Raw genomic sequence first — 21,153 nt, 5'->3', positions numbered from 1 at the left:
GAACACTAATCTGTTCTGTTGGTGTGGTACTGCATCATTATGGTACAGAGCATCACAGAGAATCTTAATCTGGCCCAAAAAAAAGTCTGTTTGTTTTTATGTGGATGAGACTCTGCAGGGGGCAACAATAAGGAGGAAACACCCTTTTTAACCACTTGTTTTTTCATAGCTATAAACATCAATACTGCAAATCCCAAGTCTTAATCCATAGATGTGGATGTAAACGTGTGTGTGCATGTGTGTATTTGCACACGTGTACTTGTATGCGTGACTGCGACGGGAAAAGCAGTCCAAACCCATTTGACTAATGCATATCTGATATCAAATGGAACATAATCCCCACAAGTATAAAGGATTAAACACTCTACAATATTCACTTCCCCATCTGGATCCTGCAAACTTTTGGGACGGGGAGGGGGGCAAAATAAAACCACCACCATATGTTCACAGAAACAGTTTGATGAAACTCTGTGCTCTGCTGCGTAGGTTGCTGCTTGCTCACTTGAGAAAGTGAAGAATTTGTCAAAGTGAAAAAAGAAAAAGCTGCTCTTTGTGGCAGTTTGAGAAGCTGAGAAGCTGCGTATCCGTGTGAGTCGAATGAGTCTAGCTGTCAGAAAAACAAAGCATATTGAGATTTTACGTTTGACTGTAAGTTATCCCGCTGCCATAAAGACTCTCTGCTGTGTGGAGAGATTGCCATCACTGTCACAACTGTTTCTCCCTGGATAGGTCTCTTTGTTTCATTTGATAATGCTCCGTCTCAGGTTGATAACATACATAACCCACAAAACACAGCAGCAGTCGTCAGTGCTACTGCAGGATGTGTGGTGAAACAAACATGTGGCCCTTTTGTTCCAGAGATGTCGAACTAGTTAGTGCAGTTATCTGACATCATCTCAGTATGATGATTTAAATATTTATAATCCTGAAAGCTGCTATAATATTATAAAATTTTTATAGAGTCATCAGCTCTACGGAGTGTAGCAGCATCTTTACTGTTTTGGTTCACTCTCACAGCTCTCATCGTGCCATGTCGTTTCCTGACCAGCAGGCAGCTGAAAATGCTCTAAAAACTGTACCACTGTAAGCTTCCTGCCCAGCACCAGACGGACAAAGTTAGCTACTAGCTGGAGAACATAGTGGAGAAAGAGCCAGATATTTCTATTGGGTATATCAAACCAGTTAAAAAGAAAGTGAATATTGGACTTAAATTCATCAGATTGACAGAAACACAACTCCAAATGAATAATAATGTTGCTCCGTAAATGCTGGATGCGCAAAACTGTTTGCTAACAAGTTCACGTTAACATGAACAAGAAGTGTTTAATGTCGTATTCACAACTTGTTTCCGCTACCCAAAAACTCAGTTATTGTTGTATGGTAAACATGTTTTTTCTTTCTCCAAATTGTGGGTCTAAGGTGGGGGTGTGCCGTAACATATTGTTCGTGATTATAATATATTAATGGTATTTTGACTTGTTACATACAGCAGCAACACACATGTCTGAAAGTAAAAGTAACATTGCTGCTGGCTCTGCTGCCAACAAAGGGAGAAACTTCAGTAGTGTGGAAGGGTTTTGGTTATAAAAGGTCAGATCTACAACCGACTATGGTAATAGGAAAGCAGTGTAACAACAAAAGGGGGTAACAAAACAGACTTATTTCATTTTCTCAAGCAAAGCATCCAATTGAGTAGGACTGACAAGTTGTTGTACTTTAAGTACTTTTTCTTTATTTTATCATATTATTGTGAATATTGTTATCACAAAAATGCCCTGCATGATCATGATTAGAGCTGCATCGGGTAGTCGAACAATAAATCGGCGACTCTTTTGATAATCGATTAATCGTGCAAGATTCACTGGTTACAGCTTATCAAATGGTTGTGGACTGATGGTCGGACAAAACAAAACACTTGGAAGACGTCACTGTGGGCTCTAGGAAACTGTAATAGGCATTTTTCACTATTTTCTGACATTTTATAGACAAAACAATTAATCGAGAAAATAATAATAAGTCAGATTAATTGATAATAAAAATAATCGTTACTTGCAGCCCTAATCATGATATTATTTTAAGGAAATATCACCCCTCCGTAGTCTGAGGGTAGAGGGTGTCTATATTGTACACAGCCCTCTGAGATACATGGTAATGTGACATGTTGGTAACTGATGTGGTCTAATTATAATCATCACAATATTAGCTGCTGTTTGGGAGACAATATTTTAGACTGTACAAAGAGAATGACGCTAGTTTCTTCTGCTGGAAAAAGAGATTTTAAAACTTCAAACAGCAATTTTAACAATGTAAAAGCTAATTTACATTTAAGTATGTGTCTGTTTAGTTTGACATTGTACGGAACCTCAGTTGTGTTTTTATTGTTTTCCTTACTATTGTAATGTGTAATTGTGACTGTTTTCTCATTTTCCATGTCACTGTTTTTTGTGTTGAGCTGCTTTATGTATGAACTTAGTTAAAACTAATAAACTATAAATCAAACAATAAAAAAATTAATAAACACAGCGTGAAGACAGGCACAGCCTGGCTATAAAGATACAGTAGCTCCATGTAACAGACCACCTGCTCCACTCACTTGTCTTTTATGGGCAAATGGAGACTAAGCATGTTCCCTCTTCTATAAATATCTATAACTTCTATTGTCGAGGGTTATATTTAGAGAGACAGTCGAGCCAGAATGTCCAGCGGCCAATCACAGAAAATGACTTCTGCCGCTCACTTATGACAAGGGCTGTTTTAGCTTTATTCCTATAATATCTGAGTTTTTAAGTGCTGGCTTTTATGGTCGCAGATGGCCAACGGGCAGGGGAGACCGCAGTCCCGGCCAAGGACAACGCTACTGTTTAGTAATGAATCTGCTGCTCGCCATTCACCACAGATGTCTTAACTTTAAATCGCGATCGCAGACACTCGATTTGCAAGAGAAACTTTAAAACACAATTAAATGCAACAGCAAATCCAATAGAGAGCAGATGTCGCGCATCCAGTTTTGAATTTCTATGGAGTACTTTACAGCAGAACAGCAATCATTCTCCCCGTCTCTTTGTGTCTGAAGGGCGAAAGCAGGGGGGAATTTGGCTGTTGAGAAAAACATCGACCAGAGAAAATCCATTTCAATTTGCCAAATGCCTGTGCAGGATTACTGACATTTAGCAACTGATATTTTCCCTGAAACTCAATAGTATCCCTCCATAACACCATAATAGAGCCTCATCTCATTGGTAGTGATTACACACAGCATGACTGCTCACACAGAGAAATGTAAGTATATACTGTCTATCACCAATGCAATAGATCTGAGAATCTGAAAGGATTAGACTGACAGATGCAGTACATCATCTGCAGGACGGGGGAACAAACAGTGTCGTCAATTTCCTTCTCCACATGACTAAACAGACGTCCGGCCTCTGCAGAGATTTTCCTAAAGGTGTTATTTGTTAAAGAAATAAGTCTGATGTGGAAGCTTCTCCTCAAGGCTGCCAGAGACACAAAACAGCAATGTACACTGAATTTTCAAGTGGCTCAGCAATAAAAGGAACTTGTCCTGTTTGGAGCTTAGCCCCTCGGAGGGATGATGACTAAGATATCTTGACGTAACAAATGCATTGTTCTAACTGGCAAGGTTATTTGCGTCTTCTTCAACTACTTAAACTTTTGAGAGATGCTTTACAACGAAAACATTAATCAGTCCTTTCATCCAACAGAAAAGAAAAAAGAAGAAGTGGAAGACGAGGAAGTAGAAGAAGAAAAAGATAAACAGGATAAAGCTGAAACAATTAGTCGATTAATTGATTATTCTCTCTTGTGTGATAGAATGTATTTGGGTTTTGGACTGTTGGTTGGACAAAACAAGACATTTGAAGACGTCATCTGACATTTCATAGGCCAAGCCATTACTCGAATAATCAGCGATTCAGTAATGAAAATAATCATTAGCTGCAGCCTTAAAGGGACACTCCAGCTTTCCATAAAGTTGCAAAAGACAGATTTTTTTTAAAGAATGGTCAAAAACCTCACTTTTAGTCTCTAGTATGAGTCAAGCTCCAAAAATGTTAGATCCTACATTCCCCATAATGCAATTTAATAGCCTAGCCCGACCTATACTGGATTTTTGAGACTGATACTGATTCCAATATTTGGGAGTTTAAAAATCAGATAACAATATTGACCAATAGTGAGCGGGACTTTTTACAGTGTAAAAATCAATGTGTCAGTGATCTCTGGTGGACAAACTACGTAATGGAGATATTGCTTGTAAATGACCTCAAACTAATTTGCCATTTCTGTACTGCAATTTCTTGTTACTTATCAGCTGACATATACACCAATACTGATATATCTGCAATAAGACAATATCGTTCATTCTCCATGGCCCAAAAAATTTAAGTCTCTAAGCCCAAGCTGAATACTACTCCCCATGTGTAGTACACTGATCTCCATGTGTAAAATGATGTGCCCTTTTAACCGGCACCTATTTTGATAATTGATTAATCGACATTTTTTCAAGCAAAACATGCCAAATATTCTGTGGTTTGGTCAATTATGATATTAAATGTAATATCTTTGGGTTTTAGCCTGTTGGGGCTCAGAGAAGCTGATTTTTTTCCACCATTTTTAAAATGTTTCATAAACAATATGTCAATTAATTAAGAAAATAATTGGCAGACTAATTGGTAATGAAAATAATTGTTAGTTACACCCTATACTGGACTAATGATGATTCCCAGTATGTCAGCCAAAAACCTTTTGTAAATGTCTGTCAGGATGAGATTACATGGCAGTTAGTGCCACACGTAAGAAAAGACAGATGTGGAGGAATTTGCATTTATCTTCCTAGGCTGCAGAACAAATAGGACGTGTTGGATCGGATAAAGGATATGTTGCATATAAGACATATTTTTCAGTCATGTCTCACTCTGAAAATGTGTGGTCTGAGTTTTTATTGAGGGAGAGAAAATCACAGTCAACTAAATCGTCTTTGTTCAAAGCGGCAGACATTTCTCTGAGATTTCTAACCACAAAAACATTCAAATGATTTGCCAGAGCAGCTTTTTATTTTCATTAATCCTCTTAGATTGTGAAGGTTCTCCAAGAGCTTGAACAACAGCATTATGAAACTTGCACACAATAAACAAACCAGCCAGGTGAATCGAAGGCCACCAAACAACCCTGCCATGTGACACACGCAGGTATTCATGTTGGAAAATAACAATACAGTTTGCACAGTCTATTCTGTCAAAGCCTCTGTGGTGCTGCTGCAGAAATGAGGGATGGGAGAGTGTGGCATTCAATGTGTGTGTGTGTGGGTTAAGGTTGGGGAGGTGGTAGCAATGTCAGAGTCAACAAAAACAAAAACAGCAGCAAACACCTGCAGTCGTCAGGGAGAGCAATAAGAAGCCAAAATACAAATCTGGACAGACAAAACAATCACAAAACCACCCGTGAAACCTCAAACACGACAGTGTGACTCGACAAACAGCAGCGCAAGTTCCTCACAAAACAACAGCAGGACCAGTGAGCAGATGTAACATTACCCAGAGTACACTGTGGCATTTTGAACCGCTGCATATTTCCTTTTTTTCCCCACAACAACAGAAAGTTCCAGGGCACAGGCGAGCATAAAAGCAGACAGGGGGATTACATTTCATGAAAAAAAAATTGACTGCACTTTATTTAATGCCCTCACTTAACCACCAGCCTCTATTTGTGTCTGTCAACCTCTTCAGCTCATGGAGGCAATCAGCCTCCCGGTGCTGGCGCCCAGAGAACCACTGGGGATAATCACAGTGGCACTGAAACCTTTTATTAGCTGGCTTGGTCAAGAGCCCACAGGACGGGGCCTACACTATGACGAGGCCTGGCTCCCACTGAACACATCACTGACTTCATAGCACAACCTGACACTTCAATAACAGAGAAAAGAGGAGACTGAATCAAAGCCAGGATATTCGTCAAGGATATCTGATGTTGTCCGCAATTCTGCAATAGAAGGATGAAAATAAATCCTAACATGTCAAGGCAATAAATCAAGTTAAAAAGCCGGTCTGGTGGGAGCGGGCGTGGCACAGTTGGACAACACTAATGCAATTACAAGGATTTTCTGCTTGCTCAGAGGCTCGGTTCAAGGGCGGAGCGCAGAAAGCTCAAGGCAAGCTGCACAAACTCAGCCGTTACTCAGGGTAACAGCCAAGCCTGACCTGAAGCTGCTGAAAAAATGCATACAGGACTACAGCAGGGTGGCTCTGAGATCAGGGGAACTCTGCACTTCTGATGGGTCCAGCCTGGATCAAACTGAGCTGAGCCAGTCTGGATTCTTGAATTTTGTGGGGCAAGAATTCATTCGTGACCTCAGACTGTGTACGGCCTTCTACAACAAGATTTCATAAAACTGTGATACTAAATTGAAACTCCAAAGAATGATTTTACTTACACAAGCAGCTAAAGGGTCAGGGTCAGGTACAAACTAGCAGCTAAATGAGATTCAGTGTTTTGCTTAAAGACCCTTCAGCAAGACAAACACTGGAACCATTCCTTTAAGTTCCCACAAATCCACAATCTTCCCACTCAGTCTGATTCCTCCTGCTGCCCTTTTTGATTCTGCATGGCTTCTTTTGTGTCATCTGGACAGCACTTCTAAGCCACAGACCTCATAACTCCTTATCAAACATGGCCTCTGCTGATCCGTCTCTTCTGGGGCTTTGGATCGCCCCTGTGCCAATAGGCAGTTAGGCCTTGCCAAGATTACAATGTGCAGGGGGGAACTTGCCAAATGCAAACCAGCAATGGTGCAACACGCTCAAATGATTCCAACTGGCTGGGAGTTGTATGACTCTGTACTTAATTCATGTTAGGAAATTGACAGAAACTGAGGACATAAATGCTCCTTAAAATTGCCCAGAAGTGCGTGATTAAGAGCGCTGAAACACGGAATAACACAGAATAGAAGTAGAAATGATCAACAGATTAATTAATGGTGAAAATAATTGTTAGTTTTGGCTGTTAGAGCTGAAAGGATCTGCAAATATTATGAATTAAAATCAGCTCCACCTTTACCAGCTGCAACATTAAAGTGATGTACACATTAACGCATCAATAATTATAATCCAGTAATATAATATGTATGATTCTGAGCCATCCTGCATGATGAGTACTTATACTTTTTGTACTTTATGTCTATATTTTAATGCTAATGCTAATGTACTTTTGCTTAAGTAAGGTTTTGAATGCAGGACATTTACTTGTAACAGTATTTTCACAGTGTGGTATTGTTACTTTTACTTAAGTAAAACATCTGACTACTTATTCCACCAATGGTTAATAGACCAAACGATTATCAAGAAAATAACCGTCTTTTAATCAACAATGAAAATAATCTTCTGTTTTCTTGCCACCTTGCAAAACATTAAATTCCCGACTCGTCTTCTATAGGCCAAACAACACACACATATCTCAGGTTATCTCAGCACTAACAGGTTGTTCAAAATACATCACATCTCACACAGACTAAGCAACCGTGGGTCATTGCTTCATACATACAGTGTGTATTTGTCATTTCCTCGCAGCAGTAAGTTGGCAAATCACCTCTTGGATCATGTTCCAACCCAAAACTCCAGGGTTCGTCCAGGGAACCATCAGGGCCGGATGATGTCATCTGACCACCAACAATCTGCCATCTTGGCAGCTCTGACTCATCAACTGTACTGATGGCACGCAGTCAGTCACTCTGTCTTTATCTACGAGTGCGAGTTCACTGACTTGAGAGTGAAGTGTTCAGAGGCCAGTCTTAATCCTAAAATGGTGTGTGACCCTTTAATCCCTGAAGAACTCGATGTCCAAGTGAACGTGTGTGTGCTGCAGACGAATCAGACAGGTGTAGTTAAAAACAAACACTGCGGCCAGCTGATTATCTGCATATGATCCTTCCTAAGACCACCAAGATAAATGTTTCAATTAAATTTTATTTATATAGCGCCAATTCATAACAGAAGTCCTATCGAGCAGGTCTAGACCGTACTCTTTAATATTAAACACTGATTAATACAAGAACCAGAAGAGCATTATGCTGAAAGAACATTAAACAGTAATTCAAGATGTTTGGAAGCCAAAGAGAGTCAGAAGATAATTTCGGAGCAGCTTGAGATGATTTATGAAATCTAAAAAAATGCACAGCTGATATAGAAAATGTAATTTTTCTGAACTATGGGATTAAAATACTGCAGACTCCAAACTAGAGCTGAAACAATTAGTTGATGAATCAATTTGTCGATGGACAGAAAATTCAACCCTCTCTCCTAGAAATTGCTTTGGTATATTACTTAATTGTTTTCTCAATTACGTTGTGCTGACAAATGCAATCGCTGCCTGGTTTATGTTCACAGGCAGCATTTTTTTGAGCGAGTGAAGCGCTACACTGATCTACCGGACCAGAGTTGCATGGAGGTGGTCAAGGTGGACAGTGGGCGTAAAAACACAGGACTTTGACACCAGAGACCAGGGTTCACGTCCTGAGTCCCATCTGTGATGTGATGTAGGCAGCAGAAGCACTTTGGTTAAGGTTAGCTAAAGATCATGTTATCATGGTAAATGTTAAATATGTCTATATATATGTAAATATGTATGTTATGTCTCGTGCTTCAAGTCACTGCAGACATTTTCTGTATTAAACCAAGACCGTGATCTTTCTGATCTTTCAACTATTTGAATAATCAATTACTTGTTTAAGCCTTTTTTCAAGCAAAAATTCTAAACATTTTCTAGTTCCACTTTCTGAAATGTGAGGATTTACTGCTTTTCTTCATCTTACATGATGGAAAATTGATTATCTTTAGATTTTGGACTTTTTTGTTAATCAGAAAAAACAAGACATTTCAAGACATCACCTTAGGCTTCAAGAAATTGTGATAATCATTTTTAACTATTTTCTGACATTTTATAGACCAAATTAGAGCTGCAATGATTAGTCGATTAATCGATCGGCATTTTTGAAGCAAAAATGCCAAATATTCTCTGGTTTCAGCTTCTCAAATGTGACGATTCGCTGCTTTTCTTGTCACATATGACACTAATTGAATATCTTTAGGTTTTGGACTGTTGGTCGGACAAAACAAGCACATTGAAGACATCAACATGGGCTCAGAGATTGCAAATGCCATTTTTTCACTATTTTTTAACATTTCATGCACTAAACGATTAATCACAAATATAATCGCCATATTTCTCGATAGTGAAAATAATCATTAGTTGCAGCCCTACTCCAAACATTAATCTAGTATCAAAAACATCAATTTGGTCCCAAAGTTAACTACAGTATCTATACTTATCAAAAACAATGGGTCATATAGAAGCATTTGTTTTTGGGAGTCGATAGCCAAATCTCTAAGAATACCTTTACTAAAGGTTGAGACTCTTTCGAAAGTCGAGATTTCATTTAAGTCAATGAGGGTAAAGAAATCTTCACTTTTTTAATGAAAATGCAGCTAAATGTTCTCTTCTATTGATTACAATGTCTTTGCACTTTCTTCTGATGTCTGGAAGAACAAAGGTGGATTAATAACTGCACTTAATTCTTTTCTACATGAATATTGGCTCTGTCTTCTTGTTTTAGGGTAATTAAAGTACAAAACTTCAACCTCAAATTACAGCCACAGAAAGCTCCTTTGTGACCGCATGTACAGTAATAATAGGGGTTATGGCCCAGAGGTTCTTTGTGAGTGACATGTAATTTTATGCTGATGACCGTGACTGCAATTACAGAGTGGAACTTAATTTGTAGGTTGCCATATCACCTCTTTCATTAAACTCTGGGTGCCTTTTCTTTGTGTTTTGTCCAAATGGGGGTGAAGAGGGAACAGACACAAAAAAAAAAACCAGCCAAGAAAATGACCAGCGCTAGCAGCAGAGTTCAAGCTCCCTGAGTGGCACATGATTAAACCACCAGGATTAGAGACTGACCACATGAACAACACGACCAACGACACGTAGTGAGATCAAATAAAGCCTGAAGTCTTCCCAGATGTTGATAAGATTTCTTGTGTGAGCTCAGCCCGCTGGCCCAGTTACTACTGCTACGACTGCTGCAGTGTGGATTAATGCCAGATCTGGAGGGAGGTTATCACCCTTGGTTACCACTGTGAATAAGCTAGCCCTTGCACTAGTTTCTGCAGCAGTGTGTGTGAGTGTGTTTTGCGTGTGTACGTGTGTGTTTGCACAACAGATGTAGGTTACATTACCACGATAAAGCCGCCACACGCTTAAATGGTACCCTGTTGGCTCAAAAGGGTTTTAGAGAATGGATGGCGAACAGCGAAGCGCAAGACAAAGATTTTCTTTTAGGTCATTCAGTCAGTTTAAGTCAAATTGAAATTTTAATTTTCCTCACTTAGTGAGGAAATGTAAAGTATGATGATACTACAACTATTGTGTATATTTTTCCAACAGTATAAAAAAAGTTTTTTGGACACACTTGTGGAAACTGTGTCAGTAGATTCGGAAGCAGCAATGCCTCCCGCTACTACGACTTGGACGTGTCCATGCATGGTTATCCCCACTGCTCACCCTGTAGTCACATCATTTAAATTAAAGCGACCTTTGCAGTGTATTTGGAGCGGTTCCTTAACAAGTGAAACAAGACACAAACAAGCTGTGTATAGCTCATTTTAAATTACGTATACACTGATACGATATATGTGTAATAACCTAATATCACCCGATATATCGGTCTGGCCGATTTATCAGTCTAGCTCTACTAAAAATGGTGGTGAACTGCCTGAGTGGCCGCTGGAATTTGAACTATTTTGTGTGTCCTAACTGACATTGTCAAAACCAAAGTCACGCCCCCTAGAGACTAATGAAGCTTAGCGTAAGTTCAGTCAGAAAGACTGACTATCTTCATGCTTACTCTATTTATTATTTAGCCTCTCTGTCTGTGTTTGTTCCTGCTTCCAACTCATCAGCTGACTGAGGGCATTCACTCTTTCAGTTAAACCAATCAGATTTTCCCACAACCTGTGTGAGCCAATCATCTCGCTGCTGTTGCTGCTGTCAGCTGTCATTTCAGTGTCAGGTCGATGCAGCACTCCTCCGGACTTCGTCACACACAAGTCTTCCCAGTTGGTCCATCCAGTGAGCCAATCAGAAGTCCCACTGCTCATCTCATCCATCTAGATCTTCAGCCATTGCTCTTCACCCCTTCACCAGTGTCTAGACTCCATCGGGGCAATATTCCTGTACAGCTCTTAAGATATGACGTCACAATGGGGTCTAATCGCCAAACACTCTTCACTTTCTTAAACCTTATTGTGCACTATGGCAATAAATAATTTTATTATTCTTTAAGCATCTCTGCACTTAAGTCTCTCGTGATTGAACTAATGTAGGGGGCGCTATCAGGGCAGAAAAATAAATAAAACTTAAATTTCCTATTTTTGGTAATTACAATTTTGACCAATAATTCTTAGCAAATATTAATTCAGTTTGACTGTAAGTGCTAATATTGGAGTGCTATAGTTACATTTTTACATTTCACATAAAACTTGCAATGATGTTTTGGGGTTCCTGTTGTATAATGAATTCGGATGGATTTTCATTATGCATTGATTCATGTTCAGCATATTTATGAGCAAAACTAAACTTCTGCTATAAAGCAACTTAAAAAAGTATCATGACTTCAAGAATCATTATTGTATGAAGGAATCTATTAAACTGTTAGCGATTGATCTATCTGTAGGATTAGAAACAAATCAAGTTTTCCTTTAGGACCCTGTGCAGCCAGATTGCAAACTCTAAAACAATGGATTCAAAAAGATATCATGTGAACTTCACACTCAAGAAGGAAAATATAAAAAAGGAAAGAATAGCACAAAAGGAAATCTGAGCATGGATTTGATAAAACTTTGAATACAAACCGGAGTCTCAGCCTCATTCAATATCCTGCCGGTGCTCTCAAGCGTATTCTAAAACTGTGGCAGGACACTTTTTATCAGCCTGCCTTCCGCTGTAACACAACCACATGGGACAAGGGGGACTCAGAGAACTGCCATTCATCCCTGAAACTCTTAAGAACTGGGACACTCACTGCATTCCCCATAGCTGTTCCAACACCTCTCGACACACACAAATGACTGTGTGTTGCATGCATTAATTCATTTGAAATCTCCTTTGTGTTTGTGTCTGTGTGCTTTCTGCATGTGTGTACCCGCATTAACCTGTCACAAGCACTTGCTTTGTTGGCCTTGTTCTGCCATGTGTAGTTAGGAGTAACAGCAGCATCACCATCTTTGGATGAGACGTGATGGAGAGCTCATCTGAACTGTTATGGTGGAGGACAACAGCCGCAGCCTTTCCCAGCTCAAGCACAGTTCTTCACGGATGGATTCACTCCAATTAAAACACAAGCTAACAAAGGAGGAGCTCTGCACGTCAGAGCTCTCTCTGCAGGCCTCTCACCAATTATGAACATGAACTAAGTAGCAGACTGAGAGTTAAATAACTCTGTCATGAACCATACTAGGGCAGGTTGGTGGGTTACGAAATGCAACCTCTCATGCACCTAAACACATCAGACATGCGCTGTGTGCATACTGTAGGACTATGTTGATTCACAGTAAAGTGACAATTTTAAATCTGGCAAATCAAATCATGACTGAAAAAAAAAAAGTTTTCCATGTTACTGTCTCTCTGTGAATTCATACAATACTAACTGTCCTTGTGATTGAGAATTGATCATAAAATACCAATACAGGTTTGTGAATGCCATCACGATGCCAAAGATGAACTGAAGAAATTTTAGCATATTTAGAAAAACATACAACGTTTATGTCATTTTTGCTGTTTCTACGCTTTTTGTTCCTTCTAATGCCTTCTGATATTCTGCTTTTTACATGAACACATAACCCAGTGGTTCCCAACTTAGGGGTTGGGACACCTCCAAGGCGTCACAAGATAAATCTGACTTGACTAATGGGACAGGAAGAGGAGAATACAAGGTTCTGCTATACTAAACTTTGCTTTTTTGTAAAAGGTTGGATGCTTTTAATACTTCAGCCCTCTACAATTATTCAAATTATTAAATCTGAGAAGCTCTGAAAGCAAAATTACTCTTTGGTGGAAGTGTTCAAAACTTTAAGACAAATGCAACCTGTGTCAAGGGGTAGACACAGAATCATTTTAGCATAGGGCATAAACCACCATTTTTGATTAGGACCCCTTGATTAAATCAAATTAAAGAATTGTGACCAATATATGTACTGAGAACAACATTTTACAGTTGAAAAATATACTTGTCAGTACCTCAAACATGTCTTTCTCGGGATTTCTGTACTGCAACTTCCTGTTTATTATCGGCCAGCATATATGCAAATACCGATATATCTGCAAATTACCTAATATCTGCTGATCTATTGGCCCAACTGATTTATCAGTTGGGTTCTAGTTCATTAATTTATTTGTTTACTTACTAATACTTTTTTAAATTTCAAATTAATTTTACTTATTTGCAATAAGTGTGTTTCCATCCACTTGTGTGGAAACACTGGAAATGTTTCTAAAAAGCTGAAATATTGCAATAAAAGCTCTTACGCTTGGCTGAGGTGGAAAAGTTGGTGTATCGATAGAAATTAAATGCGACATATTGCAACGGTAACCTCCTTCATTTGCATATTCTTTTGACGATTTTCTGGAAATTAGTTTAAAATTTGCATTTGGATGGTTACTTGGCTAATGACAATTTGGTAAACGGTAAAAAAAAAAAAAAGCACCATCTTGATAGCGAACAAGAAGAAAAATAACCAGCAGTTTTCAAAGGACCAGATTCAAAACACAAATATTGGGAAAAACCTGAAAGTAGAGCAGGGATAAGCTGAGTAGATACATCAGAATCAGAAACAAGTTTATTGCCAAGTAGGTTTTCACATAAAAGAAATTTACCTTGGTGTTGTGGTGCATAACACTCAAAATATACAAAGTAAGTCTTACATTAGTACATTAGTTCATCTATGCCACAATCCATTATCACGTCATCCATCTATCCATCCTCTATACCCGTTTATTGTGAAGAATCACGGCTATTTCAGCAGGGAAACACCATGAACAGCAATCTACTGTACGTAGTTATAAACGTACAAGAACATATGACAGCAAAGCATTGCTATGTGTTGCCATTTTGCTCAGAAACTTCTGTATACGCACTTTTATGTGTCCAATATCATAGTACAAGCAACAAGTTGATTAAATTGACTAGCCGACTAGTTGACTATATCATAAAACTAGAGTAAAGTGTATTACTAGACGATGGCAGGTTTTCTGTGGTTTGTCAGCAGCACTTTCAGCCAGTAGCATAATGAAGATATGTGCATTTATATTATGGGCACTGGAATCTGTTGTACAGGATTCTTCTACCTAATAGCCAATAACTACATCAGACTAACAGTTTACATTTCCTGCAGTCACTCTGCAATTTGTACAATGTAATTACATTTTCCTTTTTTATTAAAATATACCAGCATCAAATCTAGAGTGAAATTAACTCCGGTCTCAGATAACAAAAAACAGCCTGAACGAGTTTGTAAAGTGACACGTTGTTGACAGTGACTCTCGTTTCTTCCTGTGGGTGTTGGAGGATTGACAGGAACCAAAGTGCCTTTAAATTAATGAAAACTTTGGCACAATAACATAAGGATAAAACACAAAGTCTGACAAAACCAAACTAAGGCTGTACGTTTACTGTGACGGACTGTCTGACTCTCTATGTAAAAAAAAAACATGTGGCTTCACATTGCTATCTTAAACTACACTGACTGTTAGCAGATGGCCGCAGGATGAGTGGAGAGGAGAACAAGCTTTTTACTGTATTAAAATCTCAGTTACCACCACGTCACATGCTACTGTTCTATAAGTGATTGTGTTTCCAAGCAACCTAAAGTGTTGTTTTACACATTAAAAGCATTTGTTAACACACAAGTGGAACACAGCCCATTGCTTTGAACATTTTCTGTGTTTTTTTGCATACTTTTGGCATATCATGATATTTCAACATCTGTGCCAACACAATACCTGAGTTTAGGTATCAATTACAGAGGATAAAGTCGATTAGTTGATCAGTAAAAATAATCTATTTTGATAACTGATTCATCGTTTCAGTCATTTTTCAAGCAGAAATACCAAATATTCCCCAGTTCCAGCTTCTCATTTGTAAGATTTTGCTACTTTTCTTTGTCTTAAATGATAGTAGGCTGCTCATCCCTGGTTTTTGTACTGTTGGTCGGACAACATGTAGGGCTTTAAACCTGTGATGGACATTTTTCACTATTTTTTTTACACTTTATAGACCAAAAAAAAATCAACGATACTTGAGAAATAATTGGCAGATTAATCAATTATGAATTAGTTAAAACATACCAAACATATACTTTTTCAATGCCTCACATTAAAGAATATAAAACTGTTTTTCTACAAAACCCTTTTCATAAATTTCACATAATAAGCAGATTTTGTCAAAACACAGAGCAGCCATACAAAAACTTTGCCTCAATAAAATACAGTCTAAGTTTGCAAAATTATCAGATAACTCAGGAAATATCTCAGTGCCAATGTTCAGTACTTGACAGTTTGACACTACAGACGCATTTCAACCGATAACCAAAAAGTATTTGAGTTTGATACCCAACTACCCTAACTGTGATATACAGTGCGTCTGGAAAGTATTCACAGCGCTTCACTTTATCCACATTTTGTTATGTTACAGCCTTATTCCAAAATGGATTAAATTCATTATTTTCCTCAAAATTCTACAAACAATACCCCATAATGACGACGTGACAAAGATAAAAAAGAAAAAATCACATGTACATAAGTATTCACAGCCTTTTACATGACACTCAAAATTGAGCTCAGGTGCATCCTGTTTCCACTGAACATACTTGAGATGTCAAGAACCATGGCCTCAGATTTGACCGGAAAGGTGGTTTGCTCTCTTCGCGTGGGTGGGGAGTCCTTGCCCCAAGTGGAGGAGTTTAAGTATCTCGGGGTCTTGTTCACGAGTGAGGGACGGATGGAGCGTGAGATTGACAGGCGGATCGGTGCAGCGTCTGCAGTGATGCGGGCGCTGTATCGGACCGTTGTGGTAAAGAAGGAGCTGAGTCGAAAGACAAAGCTCTCGATTTATCGGTCAATCACGCTCCTGCCCTCACCTATGGTCATGAGCTTTGGGTAGTGACCGAAAGGACAAGATCGCGGATACAAGCGGCCGAAATGGGCTTCCTCCGCCGAGTGGCTGGGCGCTCCCTTAGAGATAGGGTGAGAAGCTCAGTCACACGGGGAGCTCGAGTAGAGCCGCTGCTCCTCCACGTCGAGAGGAGCCAGCTGAGGTGGCTAGGGCATCTGATCCGGATGCCTCCTGGACGCCTCCCTCGGGAGGTGTTCTGGGCATGTCCCACCGGGAGGCGGCCCCGGGAAGACCCAGGACACGCTGGAGGGACTATGTCTCTCGGCTGGCCTGGGAACGCCTCGGGATCCCCGGAGGAGCTGGAGGAAGTGTCTGGGGCGAAGGAAGTCTGGGAGTCCCTGCTTAGACTGCTGCCCCCGCGACCCGGCCCCGGATAAGCGGAAGAAGATGGATGGATGGATGGATGGATACTTGAGATGTTTCTACAACTTGACTGGAGTCGACCTGTGGTAAATTCAGTTGATTGGACGTGATTTGTAAAGGCACACACCTGTCTATATAAGGCCCCACAGTTAACTGTGCATGTCAGAGCACAAACCAAGCCATGCAGTCCAAGGAATTGTCTGTAGACCTCCGAGACAGGATTGTTTCGAGGCACAGATCTGGAGAAGGGTTCAGAAACATTTCTGCAGCATTGAAGGTCCCAGTGAGCACAGTGGCCTCCATCATTCATAAAAGGAAGAAGTTTGGAACCACCAGGACTCTTCCTAGAGCTGGCCGCAAGGCCAAACTGAGCGATCGTCCTTGAGTGGCCCAGCCAGAGCCCAGACTTGAACCCGATTGAACATCTCTGGAGAGATCTGAAAATGGCTGTGCACCGACGCTCCCCATCCAACCTGATGGAGCTTGAGAGGTCCTGCAAAGAAGAATGGGAGAAGCTGCCTAAAAATAGGTGTGCCAAGCTTGTAGCATCATACTCAAAGACTTGAGGCTGTAATTGGTGCCAAAGGTGCTTCAACAAAGTATTGAGCAAAGGCTGTGAATACTTATGTGCATGTGATTTTTTTTTTCAAAGATTTCAAACAAACTTCTTTCACGTTGTCATTATGGGGTATTGTTTGGAGAATTTTGAGGAAAATAATGAATTTAATCCATTTTGGGAAAAGGCCATAACATAACAAAATGTGGATAAAGTGAAGCGCTGTGAATACTTTCCGGATGCACTGTACATATATCGATATCAGAAAACTTTACTGCTTGGCCCTGCTTTTTTTTTATCTGACAAACTTAGAGACTGAAGCCACTTGCAAAATGTGGAAGACGGTAAAACACATAAGATGTAAAACATCATTTTCCATGCAAATCACTGTAGCTGTGTTTACACTGTTTAAATGTGAGGGGGATCAAGTGACGTGTTAGTGACATGATGCGAGTGTGTGTGGGCAAGCACTGTATGTGCCTGTGAAAGACTGACTCACACACACACACACACACACACACACACACACACACACTTACATTCATACAGACATCCACTAGAGCTGAAAAATGAGTCGATTGATCCGTTAGTGTTCATCAGCACTGTTTGCTGCTTTCCTCTGTTTTATATCATTGTAAATAGAATATCTTTGGGTTTTTCACTGTTGGTCAGACAAAGCAAGTCGTGGAAGTCTATCGACAATAATTTTGATCGGATTAATTGTTTAAGTCACTTCTCAAGCAAAGAAGTCAAAACATTTGTTGTTTCCAGCTTGTGCCATGTCAGGATTTGCTGTTATTTTTTTGTTTTATATCGTTGGGAAATGAAATCTCTTTGGGTTTTTGACTGTTTGGTTGGACAAAAAAAAAAAAAAAAAGACATGTCACCTTGATCTCTGTGAAACTAATGGACATATTTCACGAATTTCTGACATTTTATACACAAACTACTTTTTGAGAAATCGAACCATGAATCAGCGTATGAATGTGTATAAGAGCTGAAACAATTAGTCAATTAATCTATTAGTTGAGCGACAGAAAATGAATGAACAATTTCGATAATCAATTAAACCTTTATCATTTTTCAATCAGAAATACCAACTTGCTGATTTCATCTTCTCAAATACGAGGATTTGCTGTTATTCTCTGTTTAATATCATTGTAAACTGAATTTTTGGGGGGGTTTGGACTGTTGGTTGGATAAAACAAGCTATTTGAAGACGTCATCTTGAACTCTGCAAAACTATTACATATTTCAATGTCTTTTGACATTTTATAGCCAAACGATTGAGAAAACAATAAATGGGATCACCAACAATTGATTCATTTAATCGAGAAACAACTGTCGACTAATTCCTAGTTTCCAGCTTCTCAAATGTGAGCATTTGCTGCTTTTCTGCTTTGCTGTTGGTCAGACACAACAAACTATCTGAAGATGTCACCTTGAAATCTGGGAACCTGATGGACATTTTTCACCATTTTCTGACATTTTATAGAGATAAATTGAAGATAATTATTAGTTGCAGCTCTATCTAATATAAATAGTTGTTTGTGTCATTTGACCAACAACACTACACCTTCAGCTCTGTGTTGATAACATTTGTGAAGCACTGATTCAAACTGAAATGAAAAGCGTGAAACAAAGAGAGTGAGAGTCACTGACGAACTTTGTTAACTTTCTCCACATGTTCAGGCATCTCTGAAGGACGACTGGATGTTTTAAACTCCTCACACATCATGCCAACACATGAACATATCATGAGGGCTGTTGTGAAAACAGCTGGCTGGCCTGCATCTGCCTGCTCCCCCCACGAGCAATAAACAAACATGAGCTGAATGCAAAAAAACAACAACACACAAACACGAAGGCCTTGCTTCCTTCCTTCATGTGCACGAGCGAAAATCACATTTAGAGTAAAAAAAAAAAAGGCAAACAGACAGAAAACAGAAGAGGGTTAATTACCTCAACGGGATCACATTTCACCTCACATCCGTTAAAATGCACGCTAACACACAAGGAGCTCCTTATGTGTTTTCTTCCTCCCCTTTTTTTTTTTTTGACTAATGTATGAGAGAAAACCCCCTCTTACCTTCCACATCCAGGCCATTCTTATTTCTACGCAGACAATGGTGGACCGCTTGTTTTCGTCAGCCCCCCAAAACGCCGTTCACCGCGTCTGTTTCCAAACCTTTTTATTCATGTATGCATCACAAGAGGACACGCAGATGCGGTGCGGTTAAATGCGGGCTCCATAAACATTGGAGCGTACCGTTATTCGTATCCTCTCTCGGTTTTTTTTTTCTCCCCATGGAGCTGCTGGGACCTGGACGCTGCGCTGCTACTGGCCGGCGCAGACGCAGAGCCCCGCCCCCAGCCTGCGTGACGTGACCGCCGCTGATTTCCTGCTTTCTGCAACATGCCTGAAGAGAGGCTGCGTGAGGGAAGAAGTGGTGGAGGAAGTATTCAGATCCTTTTCTTAAGTGAAAGTACTAATACCACACTGTGAAAATACTCCACTCTAAGTAAAAGTCCTGCATTCAAAACATTACTGAAGTAAAAGTATGCAATCAGCAAATTGTACTTGAAGTATCAAAAGTAAAAGCACTCATTCTGCAGAAGTGTCAGTGTTTTACTATTATGTGATGTTTTTGGATTAATATTACTGCTGCATTAATGTGTATGTTGCATTTTACTGCTGTAGTTGTTTCAGGTTGAGCTAATTTTAACTAGCTTATGTGGTCTTGTGTAGTTTAATCTACAGCAATGCATCGTATTCTATAAAATCATGTGTTTGTAGCGTCGCTGTCCTGTGAGAACCACAGTTCAGTTAAGAAACACAGCCCTGTTTTCAGCTTTGTGACGATGTGCTTTCCAGCTAATCCAAGGTTGTTGGTTTTTTAACGGTTTATTTAGCTTAAGAAGTAGGAGAATTTTCTCAACCCATAAAGAAACACTTAATTGAAAAACTCAAATTCACCAGATTTGGAGATACATGGTTTTCACTGGACAGGAAGGGTATGAAAAATTGTAATCTGAAAAGTAACTAAAGCTGTCAGACAAATGTAGTGGAATAAAAAGTACAATATTTGCCTCTGAGATGTCGTGGAGTAGAAGAACAGCAACATTGTATTTAAGTACAGTACTTAAATATACTTAGTAACTTTCCACCACTGGGACGGTGTAGTCCCTCGTTCGTCCAGGACGTTTCGGCTCCCATCCGGAAGTCATTCTCAATTGTGGAAATGGTCCGAGAACTCAGAACTTTAAGATAATCTGTGTTGCTTAAGCCCTGCCCTCAGGAAGGAGTCTTCCTGAGTGTCTGCTTTTACCCTGCCTGGTTTCACCTGAAACTGACCTTTTGTTTCCAAGATGGCCCAGTGATCAGTAATCAGGCCTATTGTTTTCTGGCTCAGAAAACAATAGGCCTAAGATGTTAACTTGTTTGCTCAGTTATCTTGTAGGAACAACATCTGACAATTGGATTATGGATACAAGATGTTATGTTATGAAATAATTTATCACGTGTAACAGATCCATTTATTGTGGGATCAAAACAAGATGTTAACTTGAGCCACCAAGTTATTTAGAAGAAACAAGATCCATATGTTGTGCTAACAAATTACAGAAACAAGTTGTTGTGCAAACACATTGTCATTCGTATTAGATCAATTTACTGTAGAAACAAGTTATGGTGTAATAAGATTAATCTCCTAACAGTATGTTTTTGGCAGGTGAGAACAAGGTGATAACTTAAGCCAAGTAATTATCTTGTAGGAACAAGATCCATGTTGTGCTAGCAAGTTATGGAATCAAGATGTTTTGTTGTGTAAACACATTGTCATTTGTAATAGATAAATTAATCATGGGAACAAGTTATACTAGAACAAGATCCGTGTCCACAAAAATTGTATTATTTTTATCCTGCAAGATCACGATATTGTGCAAACAAGGTACTATATTGGGGAGACAATTTATGTTCTGAAAACAAGATCCATAT

At 39.4% G+C, this 21,153-nt stretch overlaps 1 protein-coding gene across 1 annotated transcript in view; it reads right to left on the bottom strand.

The window, feature by feature from the left end:
• st6galnac3 (ST6 (alpha-N-acetyl-neuraminyl-2,3-beta-galactosyl-1,3)-N-acetylgalactosaminide alpha-2,6-sialyltransferase 3) overlaps positions 1-19,515 on the bottom strand; it is a 71,124-nt gene extending 51,609 nt beyond the window's left edge. Inside the window, exon 1 of the mRNA XM_044219357.1 lies at positions 19,246-19,515. Coding sequence (XP_044075292.1) covers positions 19,246-19,263 — 18 coding nt within the window. The 5' untranslated portion in view covers positions 19,264-19,515. The remainder of the gene's footprint in view (positions 1-19,245) is intronic.
• Between the last annotated feature and the right edge of the window lie 1,638 nt (positions 19,516-21,153).

Source organism: Siniperca chuatsi, linkage group LG13 (assembly GCF_020085105.1).
Source record: "Siniperca chuatsi isolate FFG_IHB_CAS linkage group LG13, ASM2008510v1, whole genome shotgun sequence".
NCBI classification, from domain to species: domain Eukaryota; kingdom Metazoa; phylum Chordata; class Actinopteri; order Centrarchiformes; family Sinipercidae; genus Siniperca; species Siniperca chuatsi.
This window is presented reverse-complemented; position numbering and strand designations above follow the sequence as displayed.